The sequence below is a fragment of the Ammodytes marinus genome, assembly GCF_949987685.1.
Source record: "Ammodytes marinus genome assembly, chromosome: 6".
Lineage (NCBI taxonomy): Eukaryota > Metazoa > Chordata > Actinopteri > Uranoscopiformes > Ammodytidae > Ammodytes > Ammodytes marinus.
This window is the reverse complement of record NC_137235.1, coordinates 27248318-27271727: the sequence shown is the minus strand read 5'-3', so window position 1 is coordinate 27271727 and position 23410 is coordinate 27248318. Positions and strand designations below refer to the sequence as shown.

At 41.7% G+C, this 23410-nt stretch overlaps 1 protein-coding gene across 1 annotated transcript in view; it reads right to left on the bottom strand.

Annotated features, from left to right (window-relative positions):
* The window catches only part of LOC307251877 (endonuclease V-like), a 68500-nt gene that overhangs the window by 26273 nt on the left and 18817 nt on the right, over nucleotides 1-23410 (bottom strand). Inside the window, exon 8 of the mRNA XM_080029314.1 lies at nucleotides 8195-8264. Coding sequence (XP_079885440.1) covers nucleotides 8208-8264 — 57 coding nt within the window. The 3' untranslated portion in view covers nucleotides 8195-8207. The remainder of the gene's footprint in view (nucleotides 1-8194; nucleotides 8265-23410) is intronic.

Genomic DNA, 23410 nt, shown 5'->3' with positions numbered 1-23410 from the left:
GACAAATAAGTAAAAGAAATGAGAACAGAGCAAAAACGCCTGGGGAGATTCTTAAGCGGAGAGAGAGAAACGGCCCCCGATGATATACGGATATCCAGCTTCGATTTCCACGTGAAATTGAACAGGGAGTATTTTTCTGTTTAACGTTTAAGCACATAGAGAGAGAGAGAGAGAGAGAGAGAGACAAAGAGGGAGAGAGAGAGAGGGAGAACGAGAAAACAAATTGTGGAAGAAACAGCACAGTGCATGGCAATAATGCGGTGACATTTAAATGACTTGGCACTTCGCACCCAAACAGGATGTGATAAAAGAAAAAAAAGGTATTCAGGGGAGAAAGGAACAGGCTTTTCTAACTACAATCTGTGCTGATTGCAATTATGCAGTCTGCTGACTTAGGCAGCTTTAATTCTGCTACTACTATACTACTCGGGACTCATATTCATAAATTCTGCAATTTTTTCTGCCATATCTTTTTATCCACTGGAGTAATTGCTGAGGTCTGAGAATGCGGCGAAATCACTAAAAAATAAGTCCACGGAGGAGCAACACACAAAAGCAATCAGACAACCAGACAGGTAGTGTACTGGATGTTTAGCTGAGCTCGTTAAGCTACCACTCTAGGTAACCACAAAACTGAAATCTTGCACTATCAAAATGTCGGCAATATTTTCAAGTATTGTCTTCAGTGTTTACGGTTTCGGGTTAAGCATGGCATCTGTTTAAAACCTGTCGAACTGTTACTCAAGGTAAAAGTCTCTCTAGCGAGGTTGCCAAGTTCCCGGATCCAAGTCATTGGTTAGTACAAAGTTCTTATTAATCATAGCAATAACAGCTGCTCCTACAATAGTGAGACCCAGGTTGTAACCAAAATGATCTATCATTACCATCCTTATCCTTCAATGGTTAAGAGGCTTCACATATCTCAAACCAATGCAAATAAATCACTTTTCAAGATAATCTTGAAACAATTCATCTGAACGGACAGGTTGAAAAATGGTGAACCAACCTATCCTATAATTTTCCACATTAACTTTCTGAATTGACTGTGTGCGTGCGTGCGTGCGTGTGCGTGTGTGTGCGTGCGTGTGCACACAAGTCTGGTGTGTGTGTGTGCGTGTGTGTGTGTGTGTGTTTGTGTTTAAAGAGAAAGAACAAGAGAGGAGAACAGAGAGAGAGAAAGAGCTAGAGACAGGGAAAAATACCTGAGCATGTTTTATTTACTGTCCCTTAGAAGCAGAGTTGGAGCTCTATGCTCCACAGTCTGGGTCAGTCTTGGCCCAGAGCCTGATACACACAGCCAGAGGATACACTCCTTCAGGGCTAGCACACACACACACACACACACACACACACACACGCACGCACGCACGCACGCACGCACGCACGCACGCACACACACACACACAAACACACACACACACACACACACACAATGATTTGAGAAACTGGGCTGCCTTACTTTGTATATCCAACTACTGTATAACAAATGAGCTTTTACTCTAACTTTAAAGCAGTACTCTATGTTGCAATGACAAATTAAACATTATTTGGTTTACAAATGAAAGGTTGAGTAAGTTCATAAGCATTTAAGAATACAACATTTCTGAATTCAATACACTCAGGGATGTTGCTGCCACAGCCTAATGTGGTCTGTTGTGACCAGAAGCTAAAAGTGGCTAATGTTAGCCAAACTTAGGATAGATATTTTAACTACAAGTAAATATGACTCTTCCCTACTTGTTTTACTGTTAAACTACTTACAAGTTCTTAGAAACATTTTGTAATATTTGTTTTTATGAATTTCAAAACCTTATGTGTTGCCATGTGTCTCGTTGTTTCTTGAAGTCTCTCTTGACACGTTGGAGGTTTGGGGACATGGACTTTATCGTTGACTGAACAAGCCACCAGAAATCCAATGGGATGTAACCTATTTCCTCCATAAGTCAACCTCAAAAAGTTCATCTGAATTCCCCTAAAGTGAGCTGAGATGCTGGGGATGGTGTTTAGAAAATGTCAATAGCAGTTCCAGCAACTAGCCATGTCCTATTATCTTTTAATGAGAGTGTCCTTTCCCAGCAGAGCTTAACAGTCCAACCTGCTACCGACAGCCGCCACAACATTTTCCATGACATTTTAAAATTGCTCATGAAAAGGGTAGTCAAGCTTGTAACAACAGCATGAAGTCCATTGAAACAGTCTACATTATTGATGACTTACTGATACTTTGTGATAGTGGTATTGAAACCCGGAGGGAACAATCCTTAATGTAACCTGCAAATATGCAGAGAAATAATTACATTTGAATAATATCAATAATGTTACAATTGTTTTGGGGGCGTTCCTGTCACATAGTTGAGCGGCATATCAAATTCCTCCATGACCCTCTTCACAACAGCATCTCACACACAAAAACAATAAAGGCAAAAATGCCATTGATATGTTTGTAGTTATTGTTATATTGATATTGATATTCAATTAGTAAAATGCCAGACATAAATTTAGTTTATAAATATATGTTCCAATAGCAGAAATGACTATTTGTTACATTCAACCGACATCAGTTGCGACAACAAAAAAACATCACTGAGCAAATAATTTAAGGCCATAAACATAATGCTGCATTTGCATTTTGGGACTGAGTTAAGTCCATTACTTCTTTCTGCATTTGGTAATTTGTGTATATTTTTACTGTTCACTGACTTGGAGTAGATCTGTTTTATATTCCACCATCAGCATGGTGCATATGTTATAAAAACACATGATATTTAACAGTAGACTGACAGTTACCTAGTTCACCTGTAGACAAAGAGTAAAAGTAACTTTTGTCTCTTGGACTGATTTTTTGTTCTTTTCTTTGGTTGTGAAAATAAAACTGAAAATCTTTGTCTTTCAACTATTGTGAACATAAGATGAAAGAAATAGCCTTGGGAGAAAAATAACTGGCAATTGTTGTCAGCCTGTGGAATTCTAGTTCTTTCCTGCTGCTATTCTAATGTGACTAACTATATAATAGTAATACCAACTCTGTGTGACACAAGTTACAATGGGCGGTCAAAAAATAAGCACAGCGAGTCCAGTTCAAAAGAAATGCATGATAACCTCTGTAAAGAGGATTTTTCTTTTCTTCTTCTTGTTTACTCATAAAAAGCTGTTGACGTTTTGCTAAAGAACCCCTCCCTTTCATATAATTACAGAAGCTACAGTGGCTTTAAGGACAAGAAGCTAGTTACCAAAGATGGCATCATCCCCCACTGCCTCGAGTCTTTGATCAATATCAAGTGATGAAGTGAAGATGCATTTAGTTATTTATTAGCAATTTCTCTTCGTATTCCAAAAGGTGCATTTCCCCAGGACACCCACTGTGGAGGAAATAAGTATTTGATCCCTCACTGATTTTGTAAGTTTGCCCACTTACAATGAAATGAACGATCTATAATTGTAATGCTAGGTTTATTTTAAAAGTGATAGACAGAATATCAAAAAGAAAATCCAGAAAATCACATAAAAAAAGATATAAATTATTTTGCATTTCATTGAGAGAAATAAGTATTTAATGCCCTATCAAAACATTGCTTAGTACTTGGTGGAGAAACCCTTGTTGGCAAGTACAGAGGTCAGATGTGTCTTGTAGTTAATGACCAGGTTTGCACACATCTCAGGAGGATTTTTGGACCATTCCTCTTTGCAGATCCGCTTCTAATCTTTAAGGTTTCGAGGCTGTTGCTTGAGCTTCAGCTCCCTCCACAGATCTATTGGATTAAGGTGCGGAGACTGGCTAGGCCACTCCATGACCTTAATGTGCTTCTTCTTGAGCCACTCCTTTGTTGCCTTTGCTGTATTTTTAGGGTCATTGACGTGCTGGAAGACCCATCCATGACCCATTTTTACGGACCTGGCTGAGAGAAAAAGGTTGTCACCTAGTATTTCATGGTACATGGCCCCATCCATAGTTCCCTCGATGCGGTGAAGTCCACCTGTCCCCTTAGAAGAGAAACACCCCCAAAGCATAATGCTTCAACCTCCACGCTTGACTGTGGGGATGGTGTTCTTGGGGTCATAGTCAGAATTCCTCTTCCTCCAAGCATGGCGAGTCACTATGATACCAAAGAACTTGATTTTGTTCTAATCTGACCACATCACCTACTCCCAAGCATTCTCTGAGTCGTTCAGGTGTTCATTGGCAAGCTTCAGATGGTTCTGTACATACTGTATCCCTTCTTGAGCAGGGGGACCTTACGGGCACTACAGGATTTCAATCCATTACGGCATAGTGTGTTACCAATGGTTTTCTTGGTGACTGTGGTCCCAGATGCTTTGGGATCATAAACAGGCTCCTCCTGTGTAGATATGGGCTGATCCCTCACCTTTCACATGATCATTGACACCCCACAAAGTGAGATCTTGCATGGAGCCCCAGACCGAGGGAGATTGATGGTCATTTTGTGTTTCTTTCATTTTCGAATAATCGTACCAACAGTTGTCTCCTTCTCACCCAGCTTCTCGCCAATGGTCTTGTAGTCTGTTCCGGCCTTGTGCAGGTCTATAATCTTGTCCCTGATGTCCTTAGACAGCTCTTTGGTCTTGCCCATGATGGAGATGTTGGAGTTTGATTTATTGACTCTGTGGACAGGTGTATTTTATACAGGAAACTAGTTGAGATTAGGAGTACTTTTTTAAAGCACGAGGACTAATCTGTGGGAGCCAGAATTCTTTATTTGGTAGGGGGTCAAATACTTATTTCACTGAATGAAATGCAAAATAATGTATATCTTTTTTTAATGTGATTTTATGGATTTTCTTTTTGATATTCTGTCTATCACTTTTAAAATAAACCTAGCATTACAATTATAAACCGCTCATTTCTTTGTAAGTGGGCAAACTTACAAAATCGGTGAGGGATCAAATACTTATTTCCTCCACTGTATATCAAAACGCATACGTCTGTTAAGTTTGTCTTTTCTGTGCTACTGTAGAAACATGGTGGTAGGACATGGCGGCCTCAGCGCCCCGCTCCTATGTAGGTAGATATAAAAGGCTCATTCTAAGGTAATAAAACATTATTATACACAAATTAAAAATAAAATACTTAGCTTATGAATATTATATTCCATTTCTCCTTCCAAGTCTTTTCTGAAAAAGGCCAGTATATTCTACACACTGTATCCAAAACAAAACAGCATATCACCCCGACACACTAACCACTGATAAGATTTTATCCACCGACATTGATTTTCAGCGCTCTTGCTCTCCTCCTCACTCTACACCCTGTCTGTTTCCCTCCACTGTTGGGATCTCTTCATCTGCTCTCCTGCTGCTCTGTCTTTCATGTCTGTCTCTTTGACAGAAACTCTCTTTCTCCTCCACCACCACCCAGGGACACACAGGCCTTCAGTCCCCCAGCTCCCCCTCACCCTCCCCGGCCAGGACTATCTCCAAGTGAGCACTGGAACACCGGACATTCAGTTACAGGAGAGCTCGGAGCTATATTGAAGTGGGATATTCAACCTACATATTCTGTATTGACAACGATAAAGAGATATTAACCTTTCTGAAAACAAGTCCCAATACAACATTGCACACATGGTGGCCCATGAGAAAGAAATAATCAATACAACTCACTTTTCTACATAAAGTTCTACTCCAACCTTTTCCCCTCAACACATACTGTCGCCGTAACAGACCTATCATCTCTAAAGCCTCTAACATCTCTAGCTAAAACAAAACGCCAAAGTACTCAGAAAGTACACGCCTCGGGGCGTCCCCCCCCCCGGGCCGGGCCCAGCAGCAGACCCGGGTTCGATTCCCGCCCGCGGTCGTTCTCTGCATGTCATTCCCCTCTCTGCCCCATTTCACCTCTGTCTCTCTGCACTATCAAATAAAGCATAAAAATGCCCCAAAAAATATATATAAAAATAAATAACAAAAAAGCACACGCCTCTACATCTCAATAATAGAAAATATCTATAAATTATATAGTTCAATCAGACATAGATCTGTATGTAAATACACACAAAGACAGTCAGAGCTGCTGACAGGCTGAATGGGGGCTTTGATTTCTTTTGAATAACAAAATCCTGCCAAGGATTTATTCATAATCAAATCCAATCTCAGATCTCGGACATGATAACTGAAATTATCTTTCTAAAAAGAGAAATAAAAGTTGACTTGAGGCATGGATCGAGACGGTTCAGGCTCTACTTCAAAACATTAAGCACTTTGTTATAACCACATGTTGGAAGTACCTGCAACAAAAACTAATATAATGGCAAAGTCCTTCATTTCCACTCAATTTCAGTGAAATATGATATCTATTGTGTTTTGGGCTATTCTGAACAGACAATCAAACCTACCAAAATAAATTAGCAAACTTTGTGGTGCGCAGACATGAATTACAGTCCTGCTATTATATATTACGTAAATGAAGTGGACATACAGTGTGCCTGAAGTGCGTAGCTCACCAGACCCAGCTGCAGAGCCATACAGTACAGTGTGTGTGATAGAACGTGCCTGCAGCCTGTTGAGGGAGAGAGAGGGTAAAGCTGGGTTAAGGCCTAGAGGAACCGGCTACAGCCCTGCCGACTCAGCACAAAGCCTCTCTCCCTGTCTCCGTCTCTTTGTAGAGAGGCTGATCAAAGAGCGCAGCGCGAGAGGAGGATTCACCACGTCAGGGAGCTCCTCCACGGATCAACACGGACATCCCATTATGACTCCCAGTGGGGTATGAGGGATGTGAGAGGGCACACACACACACACACACACACGCGCACACACACACACACACACACACGTGCTTGCGTGTGAGCAACTGTGAACAAACCTGAGAGTGTGAGCTCACACCAGCAGCTCCAGAGTGTTCGATAATGTGCATATTTGAAAATATTCTAGTTTGGAGGGTAAAGGAGCGAATGATGACTGAGTTTTCACTAAGGGTCTGCGTCTTTGATCGGTAATGAGGTAGGTAGGCTCTATGTGAGCAGCGCTGCCTGTTATTTCAGATGAGAATCACAGGATCAAAGGACCTTTTTCTCCCCTCAACGTTCCCTCCCTCTTTCTGACTGAAAGAAGGCTGAATCTCAGGCGTCCTGGTTTCACCTCCGCCCCCCCCCCCCCAAAATGCAGAGAACATGTCAAAGGCCCTTAAAGTCTTAAACCTCTCCGCCCCCCCCCCCCCCCCCGCCTCTGCTGCAGTAAGATGGAGGTGTGAGTACAGTCACACAAACAGGACGCCTGAGTTGAAGCTGCCATCTTAAGCCTCTTTTTCACTGAGCGGTGTGGTTCAGTTCAGTTCGGTGCGGCTCAGTCAGCACGCATGTATTTGCGTTTCCACTGTCAAAAGTTGGGAAGGGTACCAAAATAAGTGAACAGTGTCATAACTATTTTTTGTCACTCACACTGCGACCAGTTCATTGGTCGACAGAATCATAATTTCCATGCGAGAGATAAACCGCCGTGTTTAGTCACCTTGGCCAAGAGTCTGGTGAAAAATGTCAGCACGCGCCTATTGCGTGGCCTTTTACCTCTTCATTGAATGAAGCAGAGGGCTACACTGGGTCCCGCTGTGAGGTAGCTGCCATGCTGCCCATAGACGGTATACACTCTGCCCGTAATTGTGCATTAACCACGCAAGCCAGATCTAGGGTTACAGTGCCCTGGCGAAAACCCAGCCGAGCAAATAAATGAATCCCAAACTGCCGCTGATATGGGGATAAAGCTAAAATAATTCTTCACATAGATCAGGACCTATGCTATGTCGACTATATGCAGTCATTGTAATGCATGAGTTTCATTTCACAGGTTTGATTTAAACTGATATCTGTTTTCATCTTTTCTCTCTCTCTCTCTCTCCACTGCGCTCCAACTAATAACGCAGGGAGACGACATTTAGAGAAAAAATCTTTTTCTGGCAAAGCAGAAACAATCTTCAGTTTTTCTGAATGTACCAGAGTGCCTATCCTCCTCTAAAATAAATTTGCTTAATCTGAATAGCCAATTAGATGAACATGATGAGACTTTCTCGCTTTAATTAATTGAGGATTTAGGGAGATTCCTCAGTGAGTCACTTGCCGTGAGTCTTAAGCCTATTTTGCGACCGTGTAAATCACTCTATCCGTGTACCGAACTACCAGGTTATGTGTGTGAGTGTGCACATCGGCCTATGAGAACCCACTGGCGTGTGATGTCATTTGTCACTTACCTCATCCTTCGACTCACGTATCTGCAGCGGGGAAGTGTATCCGAAGGTATTCCCTGGACCGACAGTCGGCCTGTGAACAATGAAAAGAAGGGAGAGAGAGAAAAAAAGAAGAAAAGACAGGTTGAGAAATCACATTTACCAAGTTGTCACACACTGTTTTGGGTTGTGTTGGGTAAGGTAACACCCTCACACACACCAACACATTCGTCTTAAGAATGAAATTAAAACAGAAATGCCTCGACGCTGACACAGAACAAACAATTCAGTTTGCTGCCAACTCTGACAAACAGCATGAATGTTGTTTGGACGAATGTTACCGAGGGAGCAGAAAAAAAGGCAAAAAGCACCATTTATTAGGAAAGTGTTGCTAGGGGGGGGATAACACTGTTCAAATGATGCTGTATAAGAATCCACAACTAGATATGAAGCTAGAGAAAGGCCTCTCTACATCAGGGGTGGATTACTGCACGGGCACACCGGACATTTGTTTGCCATTAATTGTATGTATCTGTGGGGAAAAGTCAGTGTAGCTGACTGGATAGGGAGGAGTGGGGGGCCCTTTAAGAGTTTGTGCCCAGGGGCCCACTCAGATGATGTTACAAGAACTTTGCTTTGTATCAGCAGTCAGGGACTATGTTGTTGGGATCATTTAAGAGGTTAGTGGGGTGCCCCAAGGATCCATATCAGGACCTCTCTTCTTTATGTATACAGACTGGTGACACAACTGGTGACTCTAAAGGCCATAGCATATGATTCACATAATCTCCATATTCATCAAACCATTCAGTGACCCATCGTGCCCTATGGATGGAGTCATTTCCATCTGAAAAAAGAGAGCACTCCCATTAGGATAGAAATGTTTAGTCATAGGTTAAAGATGATGACTAAGAACAACTTTGTATCGATTTGCACTGACCCTAAATGTTAATTGCTTAATTGTATGCAATGCACGTGTGTGGAAGCATCTGCATTCATTATTTTTTTTCACTCTTTAAGAAGGGTTTGCCTTTAATTTGTCACCCATCTATTTTTTAGATTTTTTTTTACCTTCTGCACAATGTTCCCCACTGCCTCTGTGGGGATCCTTCAGTAAATATGTTATGCTGTTTTAGGTTCATTTCACTGTATTATAACTGGTCATTATATCTGGTCATTGTCATCTACTCTATCATAAGCGTACTTTTATGGTACATAATGAACTTAGTTAATATTATCCCAGTATTATTCAACATCTGTCAAAGTGTGTTACTTGTCCATATACCAGAATGACATGTCTGTCCTTGTGGCCTGGAAATGTTCAAGCATACAGTGTGTTTTTTCAGACTGCTACCTATAAAGTTCCTATGGTGATCAGAATGAATGTGGTAAACAATTTTCAACCTGTAGTATTGTAATTTGTATCCCTGCGTAGACTGCTGCTCCCTGCCTAGTGGGTTAAAACACACTGAGTTGAGAAGCAGATCCAGCCAAATGTAACAGCTGGAGAAACGTTGGAACGCTTAAGACAGAACGCAACAGAACAGCAGGTTTGAGACTATATATTACTGTGGCATCAAGAAAAAAAACAGGATGAGGGCCCCATCGCCGCTTGAGCCTGGCTTCCACACACACACACACACACACACACACACACACACACACACACACACACACACACACACACACACACACACACACACACACACACACACACACACACACACACACACACACACACACACACACACACACACACACACACACACACACACACACACACACACACACACACACACACACACACACCAAGAGTAATACTGTGCCATCTCCCTCATCTGTCAATACCCTGCTAAGAACTAATACCAAATTTCATACCTCTTGTGTTTCTAAACCCCTGCCTTTAATAAACTTGTGTTACAGTGTGTCAACAGGAGAGCAAGCGAGGAGACTTGACTGAATGTGAGGGTCACCTAACAGACATTATTGCTTTAAACAGCTCAACGTTGCAATTTTAAAGTCACTACGGCCTTAGCTAACACCCCCACTATTTGTATTTCTTTATTTCATTTTATGTTGGATCTGAAGGGGCAGCTATCTTGCAGGAAGATGTGCTTTATTAAAAGTCTTCGTCATGTTATACTTTGTGTGTGTATTCATTGAACAGTTTCCATGTTGAATATTTGTATGCAGAGCAACCGGTGTGTCCCTGAAAAGGATCAAATGGAAGAACTAAACTCGGGAACTAAACTAAACTTTAAAAAAACGTGACAGCAGTGTTGTTGCAGAGCAAACTAAAAGCTTTGACTGATGTCCAATTAGTTCCAGACTGGTTTTCCTCCGGCCACACGGTCACTGGCAGGGTGGGAATGCACAGATGAACAGATTTGCTTTGCTCTCTCTCTCTCTCTGCAGGGGCTTTTGGTACTTTCAGACCCCACACACACGCCCACACACACACACACGCACACGCGCACACGCACACGCACACACACACACACACACACACACACACACACACACGTGTCCGAGTCCTGGCTTTGGTCCAGTGGCCTGGGGCAGGTCTTTATCATCCAGTTCCCCAAATCCCTTTAAGCCCTGCAGCTATGCCAGTCTGGTCTTCCCCTTCCTCCATCCTATATCCCTCCTTCTTTTTCCAAATCATTTTTACTATTCACCTGAACCTTGGGATCCACCTTCCACCTTCCCTCACTTGAATGGTTTCAAACCAAATCCTTTTTTTATCACTCTAATAATTATTACCCCTCGAAAATCTACTATGCTCCCATCTCTCTACTCCCACCTCAACCCTATATCTCACCTCTTCTATCCACCGATGTTCTCTTTGGCCCCTCTGCAACCTTCCTCCACACTCTCTGTGGAGGTCCAGACTATAGTCCAGTGGCTTAGGCACCAGAAATATCAGACCACCATACTGTACATTAACATTTAGACAGCCTCTGGGCCTAAAGGGAGCCCCACTTTAAATCAGTCATATCCTCTCTTTCGTGTTCAGAAAACTAGCACAAGTCAACTAATAGCAGCAGCGTAGCACCGGGGTCAATCTCCATGCATGTTTTAGCCTGTATGTCATCCAACATTACTTTGTCCAACAATGGCTGGGTATCATATTCACCTCTTCCCTCTTACCTATGTCTGTTACCTTCAAATCCCAACAAACACATTGTGTGTTGTGTTGCCATCATCAGTTGTCAAGTCAATGTGATGTTCTAGCTTCTTCACAGACAATTAAGGTTCAAGAGAACAAAAGGGGAAATCCAGTATGCCTTAATTCAATTGATATGAGTGTGGCTGGAAACAGCAGTAATAATAGGAATAGCAATAATATCATTGATGAATCTCTTGATATTCTTTTGATCAGTTGTCCATAACATGTTCAAATCACAGTTTCTCAGAGGCAAAGGAGAAGTGTTTGAAGAGCTTGTTTCTTCTAACCGCAGATGTATAATTTACCAAATATATAAAAAAAGAAAGAAAGAAAGAAAGAAAGAAAGAAAGAAAGAAAGAAAGAAAGAAAGAAAGAAAGAAAGAAAGAAAGAAAGAAAGAAAGAAAGAAAGAAAGAAAGAAAGTAAATCCTCTCATTTGAAATCTAGAGCAATGTTGGCCAGTCAAACAAAGCCAGTCAAGCCCACTTTGGTCCATACTGAAATATTTCCATAAATATTAAATGAACTGAGCTTTGGTCCCCTTTGGCACTCTAATGACTAATGATGATCCTCTGACCTTTTCTGCCAGTGCCTCCAGTTGAATACAATTTCACTTTGGCCAAAACTTTGGTTTATTACCAAATACCTGCAACACTGGTGACATTCCCTTCAACCTCAGCTGAACTTTGTCTTTCGTGCCAGTTACTAGTCGTTTGCCTGCTAACATGCTAAGCTAAGATGGTGAACATGGTCAGCATTATAAGCAGCCGAACATTTGTGTTTAAACTTTGTCATTTGTGAATATGTTGCCATGTCAAACTTAGCAATCAGCTAAGTCTATAGTGCTGCTTTCGTGATTGAAGATTTGTAGTCTTGTTGCTTGACAAAAGTCAAATAAATAGTGAATTCACAGTCAAAATTGTTGCCAGTTAATTGTCAGTTGATGGACTGTGGCTTGTGGAAAATCATTCACAAATGAGCGAAACAAACAACAACCAGCAGCAAACTTTGGCCAGAAAATCCTTCCATTGTTTCAACAGACGTCTCTTTTAAGAGGCCTTTTTATTCAGCCGTATGTACTGTATAGCCTATGCAGATTACTCATCATGTCAACCCTTTTTATGAATCAACACATACGACAACAGCCAATCAATATCAACTCCTTCATTGAAGAAAACCGCTCCTGAATAAGCCATCAACATTTTCCAATCTCAATTAGATTCCAAACATATTTTATAAATAATAAAACTGAAAAAGCAATTCTGTTATTCTATTATTATTTTTCTGTAAACAGTGGATTAAATGACAATGCAGAATCTGATAGGCGTAGCTTGTAGTGACAACCCCACAGGCAATTATAATGTTATGAAAAAAAATTAATAATGATTCCACTTCTAAATCCAAACTGTGGCTTAAAAGAAGATACATGTATTCCAATCACTGCCTATATCACAAAACTCTGAATATATAAGTACGGCAACAAAGGAGAAGACAGAAGAGATGACTTATTTTAGCAAAAAAAAAAAAAAATGGAAGTTTGGATTTGACAAGTTATTAAGGAAAACTCATCTATAGTGAGACATATTATTATTCATTGTTGGGACAGGAGTGAACAGCAACAACAGGAGCTTTTGTTACTGTAGAGTTTGTTTTTGCAGAGGTGACAACAACCAAAAATACACCATAGCTCCCCAGGCTTAAATTATTCAGGGTAGAGACGGAGGAGCAGGGGGGTTGTGGTAGGAGATGGATGGATGGATAGATGGATGGATGAGTGGGAGACGGCAGTGAGAGAAGAAAAACAAAACGGTAGAGTGATGAAGAGCTAAGACAAGGAGAACAGGGCGCTGAGAAAAAAAAGTTGAAAAAACAGGAACGCCAGAAGCACACAGAAAACGTACACGGGCTGGTTGTGATGACATAAGAAAAAACACAAAGACACACAAACAAACACAAACACACACACACACACACACACTAAGACGTACATTTTTGTCATGGCATGCTGGGCTGCTGAATACATTCTAGAAATCCTCAGCGCTAAAACAAACAAAAAACAATCACAAAAACAATAAAAACCCTAAATCCTTGCTTCGTTCTTACACACACAAATATATCCCGGCCATCAATATCTGCACCACGCACAACACACATCATCACCACCGATATCTCTGGAACACACACACACACACACACACACACACACACACACACACACACACACACACACACACACACACACACACACACACACACACACACACACACACACACACACACACACACACACACACACACACACACACACACACACACACACACACACACACACACACACACACACACACACACACACACACACACACACACACACACACACACACACAATGCATTCCTCAATCTCTTTTATTCTTCGCGAGCAGGCTCCCCATCGCCTATCACTCACATTGAAATTCTGTCTGCTTTTGCAATCTGGGAGTGCAGCTGTGGAGCTTTTATACATTTCCTGTCTACTTGCCTGGCAATGGGAGGGAGTTGGGGGGGGGGGGGGGGATTGTGAAGCCATATTTATCGGCTCTTAGCAAGGGAAGTGTACACATCCAATATCCAATGAGCTTTACAGTACTGTGAAGGAACGGTGCTTGTAACACCAGGTAGTAATACAAATCAAAACCCTCTGATAGGCGCAGGACATATTGTGCTAGAATGCCATACACATTAAACTACAGAATTACTTTTTTACTGTCTTATTTGAAGTAATTTTTTTTACATAATGAAAGATACACTGGGTATCACAGACCCATCAGTGTTGAGGGGGAAATAATTAGTGACTTCCGATCAGAGCAAAGCACTCAGACACAGAGGAGTGGGTCTGGAAAATAGGCTGTTACTCTGTACGTCTATGGCTCCGCTCCACCGAGGCCCATTACTAGTGAGTGTCTTCCCATCAATGTGTGTGGAGGAGGAGGAGGAGGAGGAGGAGGAGGAGGAGGGAGTTGGGGAGTAATGGATGTTAGCCTGGAGATAATGACTGATGGACGGCATGTGGACTAAGACTTCTTCAACGACAAGGCAATTTACATAAAGTGAAACCAGCGTGGGACGTCTCTATGAAGCCTACCAGTGTACTATCCACATTGTTGGGTGTGTATAGATGTGATGAGCATGAGGCAACCAGGTTTGCCATGGTCTTCATCTGCCCATTGTTAGTTCAATATTTTTCTGTGAAGTTTAAATGCTTTTGTTACACTTTTAAAACTCGTCCTACACAGACAACTTGCATATCAAGGCTGATCTCAACTACAGACAAAACGCTCCATTTTGAAATGAACTTTTTTTTGTGAACAGCACCAGAAACAAGCCAGAACCTCTGAGCCAGCAAGTGTGCTTATTAATTGCTTCTAAATTAAACGTTTCATTTCTATGGGCAAATTGTGTGTTTTGTTCTTTTTTATATATATGGCAATATTGTCACTATTTATGAGAACATAGCATCTAGAGCAGAGGGGGTTCTATATGCATTTCATAGAGTTGTAGAATCACTTCAGGATCTACCTTCTGATGTAAGGTCCAGTTTGAGATTCATTGCTAAGAATATTTCGGAAGGAGACATTCGAAGTAATCAGCCCAATCCAGCATATTCTGTTTAATAAGCAACACACAACTAGATATCGTGCCTCAGAAAGTCGTCGATTCCTATGTATTTAATCTGTAAAGACACGGAAATCCTAATGTTCTATTATTCTTTTAAACCAGTTTCCTATAAAGCCAACCGGCAGGCCTGCTATTAACAAGTACACAGAACTGAGAGAGCAGCAGTATGTTTAGTCAGGGAACATTAGCATAGAGAGAATGAGGTTACAGTGTGTGTGTGTGTGTGTGTGTGTGTGTGTGTGTGTGTGTGTGTGTGTGTGTGTGTGTGTGTGTGTGTGTGTGTGGTGAGCAGGGAGGTCAGTGGAGTGAGCATCTGACCGCAGGGCTGCATGTTTCACTGTCGAACATGTGGGAGGGAAAAGTGAAAGAGTATCTCTTTTAACGATGTGTTTCTCCAGCATTTTGTCTCCTATTCATTTCTTGAAAGTGTCCTGTAAATAGCTGTTAAAAGCTGTACAACGTATGGACTTTGCCACTTAATAAAATGTTAACAAAATTGGGTGCCACCGTTAAAATATATATAAAAACTCAATTTAGCATCTCCCTGTCAATGAGTTGGAAAAGGCCAAAAGTTGCAAGATGCATCATAAATCATGAAATGTTAAAGCAATCATACAGTATGTGAATAGAGAGCCTAAACAACATACACTGTACAGTGAACATAAAATAGCAGATCATAGACAACAGAGGATGACTATTCATAATTTAACAAATACATATTTGCTTCAAACGTGGTATTATCCCTCTAGGGCTGTTTCATTATGGATTCATAATATATGACTATTATTATTTGATCAATTTCTCAATTATTCATTACAATTGTAAAATGTCAGAAAATAGCCATCATAGAGCTCCTCACCGGAGTTTCAAACAAAAGTATCCATTGGCGATTCGACTGGGACTCTTCTTTTATGATTTTGCACTCAAGAATTGGTGCCTCGCCTGCAACACGGCAAATACAATAGTTTAGTTTAATTGATTCGTCACATACACAATTGCACAGGGCAATACGTAGTGAAATTATTATGCACCAGTCCGGCTGTGATTCAACTATACAAAGTGCAAGATTGTAATAATGAATGGGTGGTGATTGGGTGGTGGGCTAAGTGACATTGTCAGTCTGGTTTAACATGGTCTGATGGCCTGGGGAAAGAAACTCCTCCTCATGCTCTCTGTGTTGGCCCTCAGCAGATGCTAGCGTCTTCCCTGAAGGCAGCAGGGTAAACAGGCTTGTCTTTATGCGGTAATGACTTATGACACTGCTTCATCAATGCTAATCAGCCTTAACACACCTTTACATGAGTAAAGTCTTACCTCAGGTGATGGCTGCATGCTACTAAAAACGATGGGTAACGATGGTTTTTTTTTAGCCATTCGTTTCCATCAACAGAGGCTTAGAACCACATCCCACACCACATAGATTGGTTTGGCCACTAAAGCAATATCTGTGCTTTGTGTCAGCTTGATCTCTCTATTGACCTCTGCTCGTCACTGTCACTCCCTGCCCGTCACACTGACCGCAGAGCAGAATGAAGCATTGGCTGACTCTGGGCAGGTGTCTATTGGCTTTCCGCTTCCCCTTCTCGTTTTCCTTGGACTTTAACAGGGGAAAGCGTGGGATGCAGGAGCAGTGTTAGAAGGTAATGGTGTGAGGGAGCACGGCCGGCAAGGGGTGTGAATTAGTTTGAGCCTGTGTGTGTGTGTGTGTGTGTGTGTGTGCATGACGTGTGTGTGCCCGTTATGTGCGTATGTGGTGTATATGAGATTCTGCTGCAGTGCTTTTCACACATGAGCCTTCACTGCAGAATCCAGAAGCCATGATGTCATCTTTCCCTTTCATCTGTCTCTCTCTCTCTCTCTGAATCTCTCCTGCTTTGGAAGGAGGAGTTTATCTCTAAAGCCATGATAAGTAAAGTGAGATGGTGGTGTGGAGGATAAGGGAAAAAGAAAAAGCGTGAGAATGTATATTCAGCTGCTGTGGCTATACACCGTGTTCCAAATTATTATGCAAATTGAATTGAAGTGTTAATTTTTAGTTTTTCAATAAAACGTATGTATGATATTGTGTCTCAGGGCGCCTTGGATCATTGAAATCAATCTCATACACCTGTGATAATTAGTTTGCCAGGTGATCCCAATCAAAGGAAATCTACTTCAGAAGGTATGAAGGTATGAAAACATTAGATATTTCAAGAAACTGAAGCGTGATCATCGCACTGTGAAGAGATGTCTGGCTGATTCAGAGCACAGACGGGTTCGTGCAGATAAATGAGGAAGATTTCTGCCAGACAAATTCATCGGATTAAGAGAGCAGCTGCTAAAATGCCGTTACAGAGCAGCAGACAGGTATTTGAAGCCGCTGGTGCCTCTGGAGTTCCGCAAACCTCAAGGTGTAGGATCCTCCAGAGGTTTGCAGCTGTGCATAAACCTATTATTCGGCCACCCCTAAACAATGCTCACAAGCAGAAACGGTTGCAGTGGGCTCAGAAATACATGAAGACTAATTTTCAAACAGTCTTGTTTACTGATGAGTGCCGTGCAACCCTGGATGGTCCAGATGGATGGAGTAGTGGATGGTTGGTGAATGGCCACCATGTCTCAACAAGGCTGCGACGGCAGCAAGGAGGTGGTGGAGTCATGTTTTGGGCCGGAATCATGGGGAGAGAGCTGGTAGGCCCCTTTAGGGTCCCTGACGGTGTGAAAATGACCTCTGCAAAGTATGTTGCGTTTCTGACTGACCACTTTCTTCCGTGGAACAAAAAGAAGAACCGTGCCTTCCGTAGTAAAATCATCTTCATGCATGACAATGCACCATCTCATGCTGCAAAGAATACCTCTGTGTCATTGGCTGGTATGGGCATAAAAAGAGAGAACCTCATGGTGTGGCCCCCATCTTCCCCTGACCTCAACCCTATTGAGAACCTTTGGAGCATCCTCAAGCAAAATATCTATGAGTTTGGGAGGCAGTTCACATCAAAACAGCAGTTATGGGAGGCTATTCTGGCATCCTGCAAAGATATTCAAGTAGAAACTCTCCAAAAACTCACAAGTTCAATGGATGCAAGAATTGTGAAGGTGATATCAAAGAAGGGATCCTATATTAACATGTAACTTGGCCTGTTGAGATGTTTTTGATTGAAATAGCTTTTGATTTCAATAGATATGACCTCCACATTCTGCAAATTCAACAAATGACCATTTTTATTTCTTTACAACCTATAAACATTTTTGAAACTCTGTTGTGCATAATAATTTGGATTTGCATTTTGAGTTTTTTATTTTTGAAAAAAAATTACTGTTATCATTGGGAGGTTTGTTCAATAAAATGTGAATCATACTTTAACGGTTGATGACTTAAAGTATACTGACTGTCATTTGCATCGACTATTTAGGAAAATCTGAGAAAAATATCATTTGCATAATCATTTGGAACACACTGTATGAAGAAGCAGCGGATCACTTTACTACTGCAAGTCATCATGAGTCATGACTGAGTACAGGGTTCCTTCACATGTTTTTTCCATTTCAAAATGACATACTTTTCTGAACTTCACTGTTGATTTTTCAGTTCATATTTGACATCTGACTGCAAATCGTTAGATGCTTATTATGCAAATAAATGGTTTTAAGAATCCAACCGTTAAAGATGGTATCCTCTACATTTGATATACAATACACTCCAAAAATATACTTTTGTGTTTTATTTTTACTTAACAATCTACCTCGTGCTTCTTTCAGTGGCTTGTGTGTAACTAACCCCGTGTACAAATACCCATACTTTCTGCATGGTACAAATTTAGGATGTCCCAATTCTTGTGGTAAGATTTAGTATGCTTAAAAATACCCGACGGCGCCTCCGTATGAAAACAACAGGGCATGCGACCTTTAGGTCCATGGATGCGACTGATATAAAAGCAAGAGGCAATATCAAGGCGCAATGTTATGATGAAATAAACAAATAAAAGTATGTCCCAATTGTATGCCTACTCACTGCACGCTAACTAGATTCTTTTTATGGTCAAATGTAGTATGTAGAATAGAAAAAAGAAAGAGTATGTGATTTGGAAGGCAGGGTAGGTCTCAGACCGTCATCAGACCAGGGGCCGGTTTCCCAAAGCCTTCGTAGAGCCTTCTTAACGCTACGTCATTCGTAACCCCTACGTAGAGTTCCTACTTAACATTTCGCCTGTTTCCCGAAACGTTCTTTGCTACGAATCTCTTTCGTACCTCCTACGTTGGTAAGGTTGGTCTGGAGCGCCCGCAGAGCCTTCTTAGCTCTACCGTAGGGATGTTTCAGCTCTCATTTGTGTCATTTAACTAATAAATCTGACTGTATTTCATATCAAACGGACACAGCGATGACTGTATTAAATAACAAACTGTTAAAAACGATAACTGTATATAGCGTACATATCACATTTAAAGTAAGCTATATATGTTAGCAGAATACCATTCACTCTGATTCACAAAGTGTTCAAACTATAAGTAGCCTACTAACTGACTTGACAATCAGCATTAACTGATTGGATGCGATGTCCGTCAATATGAAAATAGGCTACTTTATACGTGATACACTACAGCCTACAGTCGGATCGTTTTTATCAGTTTGATATTTAATACAGTCATCGCTGTGTCCCTTTGATATGAAATACAGTCAGATTTATAAGTTTAATGACAAGTGAAGTCCCTGCGATCGCTGTGGCATCGCCAGAGATAGGCTTGGCTACTACAGACCCCCACATTTCCTTCCGTAAGCACCATGCGTAAAACGGACACGAGTGACATCCCTGTTGCGCATGGAACTGCCACAAGTCATTCATGAAGAAAATAATTGCTGGAAACAATCTTAATCTCCTCCGCTGTTTCTATATTTTTCTATAGCCTAGGCCACCTTTTTTGATTCAGTAGGCCTATAGGCTATGGTAATACGTTCGACCAAGGTTAACACTAGAACCATCGCATTGTGTTCCACACACTGCGGAGCTGTCAGCTGAGCCGGCTCAGCTGACAGCTCCGCAGTGTACGTCGGATTCTCCGCCTCAAAACATGTAAACGTGTGAAAAAATTAATGAATAATCAATTAAAGCTTACCTTAAAATGAGTGTGCCATGTTACTGTTTATTGTATTTAGGATTTTAGCTCATTTGGACGCTGTTTGGGCCGTCTGTTTTTATTGATATAGGCCATTGGCGATATTCTACTTTCAGTTTCCTTACTGACCCACCACGAAACGTGATTATTGTTCTTAAAGATACTTAGATTATAAAGCAAGAGGTGTTAAATAAATGTTTCGGCTTAGAAGGATTTCTAGTAATCTTTTATTCGCAAAGACTTGTCATGCAGCTTCGCATGAAATAAGCAGGACATGGAAAATCGAACTCTGAGCCATCGATTTCAGCACTGGACAGCGCCCTGTACGAGCCACGTAGGGACTGTTTCTTAAGAAGACTCCTAAGAGACCGTTCGGGAACCACGACTACAGAGGTAAACAACTTTGGTAAGTCATAACGTAGGAGTCTTCGTAGCGCGCTAAGAGATGACGATATCGGGAAACCGGCCCCAGATCTGTAGATCTTCTTCATAGTCAGACAGAACCAGCCTTTGACAGTTTTAAATGAGGTGCAGAGGTACAGTCATACAAAATAGTTTTTTACAACAACAACACATGAATATGATGGGTATCTATATATTTTTTATTTTTCTTTGATTTAGCAGGGACGATGGTGTGTGTGGGGGGAGAGAGGCAGCTGTCTATTTTCTGTCTGGGGATGGGTCTCAGTCTGCCATAATGAGTGTCTGGACAGAGAGAGGACCGCAGCACTGTCTTTTCTTCTACAGCCTTCAAAAAGAACTATTCAGACTTTCTGTCTCCCTGTCAGATTGAAAGCTTTTTGATTCTTTTTTTTCTAAGTTGAAGTGACTGAGGTTTCCTAAGGCCTGAGGACCAGGAGTCCTTCTCTGTGCCCGCGAGAAGAGACACGCAAACAGAGAGTTCAACTACGGACATGGCCCTCGCCGGGACCCCATCTGTGAGAGTTTGTCTTTCTTTTTTCTATGATGTAAGCAGCAAAGAGAATGGAAATGCTGTATGTCTGTGTGTGTGAGAGAGACAGACAGACAGACAGACAGACAGACAGACAGACAGACAGACAGACAGACAGACAGACAGACAGACAGACAGACAGACAGACAGACAGACAGACAGACAGACAGACAGACAGACAGACAGACAGACAGACAGACAGACAGACAGACAGACAGACAGACAGACAGACAGACAGACAGACAGATAGATAGATAGATAGATAGATAGATAGATAGATAGATAGATAGATAGATAGATAGATAGATAGATAGATAGATAGATAGATAGATAGATAGATAGATAGATAGATAGATAGATAGATAGATAGATAGATAGATAGATAGATAGATAGATAGAGAGAGAGAGAGAGAGAGAGAGCGGGAAGGATAGAACACGATACAACAGTGGGAGATGGGGAAGGGGGAGAGGCAATGTTGATGTCAGGGAGAAAAAGGTACAAACAGAGTTACCAGTGATTGGACACAGAAAGGTGAATACTCTGATGTCCACCTTCAGCCCCCACTACTGCCTCCTCCTCCAGCTAAACATATCACACTCATACGCACACACACACTCACACACACACACACACACACACACACACACACACACACACACACACAGGGAGCGGATGGGTTAGCCACTGCTGCAGCAACTCCCCTGGTGAAAAACTCATTTTGAGATGTGTGATGTGAGCGTGTGTGTGTGTGTGTGTGTGTGTGTGTGTGTGTGTTTTGTGCCCAGCGCAAGTATAAAACATAAAATGCAGAGAACAGCAGAAGCACAGCACAGCCTAGTGGCAGAAGGACCAAGAGCCTGAGGCAGGAGAGATGATCAGTTCAGGTTGAGAAAATACAAAATGTTGTCAAAACGCTTACTCATTTGACACTAGTACACACAAAGACTGTGGAACTTTCATTGTTTCCTGAACTCACTTATCCTATTGAGGGTCCCAGCATGCACTGCACAAAGAGGCGTGGTACAATTGAGATGGCAAATATGTGATTAAAGATACTGAAACATTTGTAGTGATGGTTAGGGCAAGACACTGGGGTCAAATGTACAAGTCATACCGTAGATATCATGAAACGTTGCCATTTGATTACTTGGACTAAAACAGTTGTAATGTTGTAATAAATATGCACATTTGGTAATAAATAACTTATAAAAAAAACTTAAGAGATAATGGCCATGAAATATATTAGTATGGAAGCAATAAACAGACACAAACAGACTAGGCGTCAAATACATGTACATTTTAGACTTTTCATTAGTACTAGTTTTAAAGAAGACATGTCATGGAAGCAAAATAACCCCAAATCTCATAAATCACCAGTGCTAATAAAAAATTTTTGTTGTCGCCTTGATATGACACAATAATGAAAAGCACTTGAGGCCTGGTGCAAGAACATTATTGTATTTTCATCCTAAATCTTTCTTACTTTTGCACATACAAAGTGTTTCAAATTGCATACAGCAAACTCTTAAAAGATGAGTTCTACTAATATATTACACGTCCGCTTGGAGCCCCTTTGAGAGAACTGCTAGATACAGTATTAGGCCTTTCACACCGCCGCAAAATCGGAGCTAGTTCTGGGCTTGTTCGGAGTTAGAGCCAGTGTTTTGGTTTCACACCGCCAGAGAGCCTGCTCCGGGCCGTAAAAACCGGGGGAACTCATACCCCAGGATTGAGCAGGGTTTGATAAGAACTGCTTGCGCGAACGGTTGGGGGAGGGATTATCCTGACCAACCAGAGCAACTCAAACCTCATGCCCGCCATATTTAAAAACACCGCTACTACGAGACGTAAACATAACATAATTACCGAACGTAGCGATCAAATTGACCGGCGAGAATACGCTGTATGGGTCCTGTTTGCTTAAGAAAGCAAAGCGAGAGCCAACAAGTGTAAAAATAAGACGTATTCGCCGCTGTTGTTGTGCTTAAAGCTAGCGGTAGCTTTAGCGTTAGCCACAAGAGCAGCGGCGTCGGGTGACGTACACACACGTTTACAGTGACGTCATGACGTTGCTCTCTTGCCGGCTCCATGGCTGTCTCCGGTCGATGTGAAACCAACCGGTTCATAACTGGGATAAGGCTGTAACCAGTTTTGAACTGACCCCAACACCAGCCTGGAACTGACTCTTGGTTCATTTTGGTGTGAAAGGCCTATATGTGAGAGACTGTGTACAAAAGCCTTGTGTGACTCAGGATGGGTCTGCTGCATAAAGTCTGATCAAGTCAGCATTGGTTGGGGATGAAGATAACAGGTTTTGAAAATGTGAGAACTCTGCAGGTGTGGAGTTAGAACGTTCAAAAGCTCACCAGGCTTC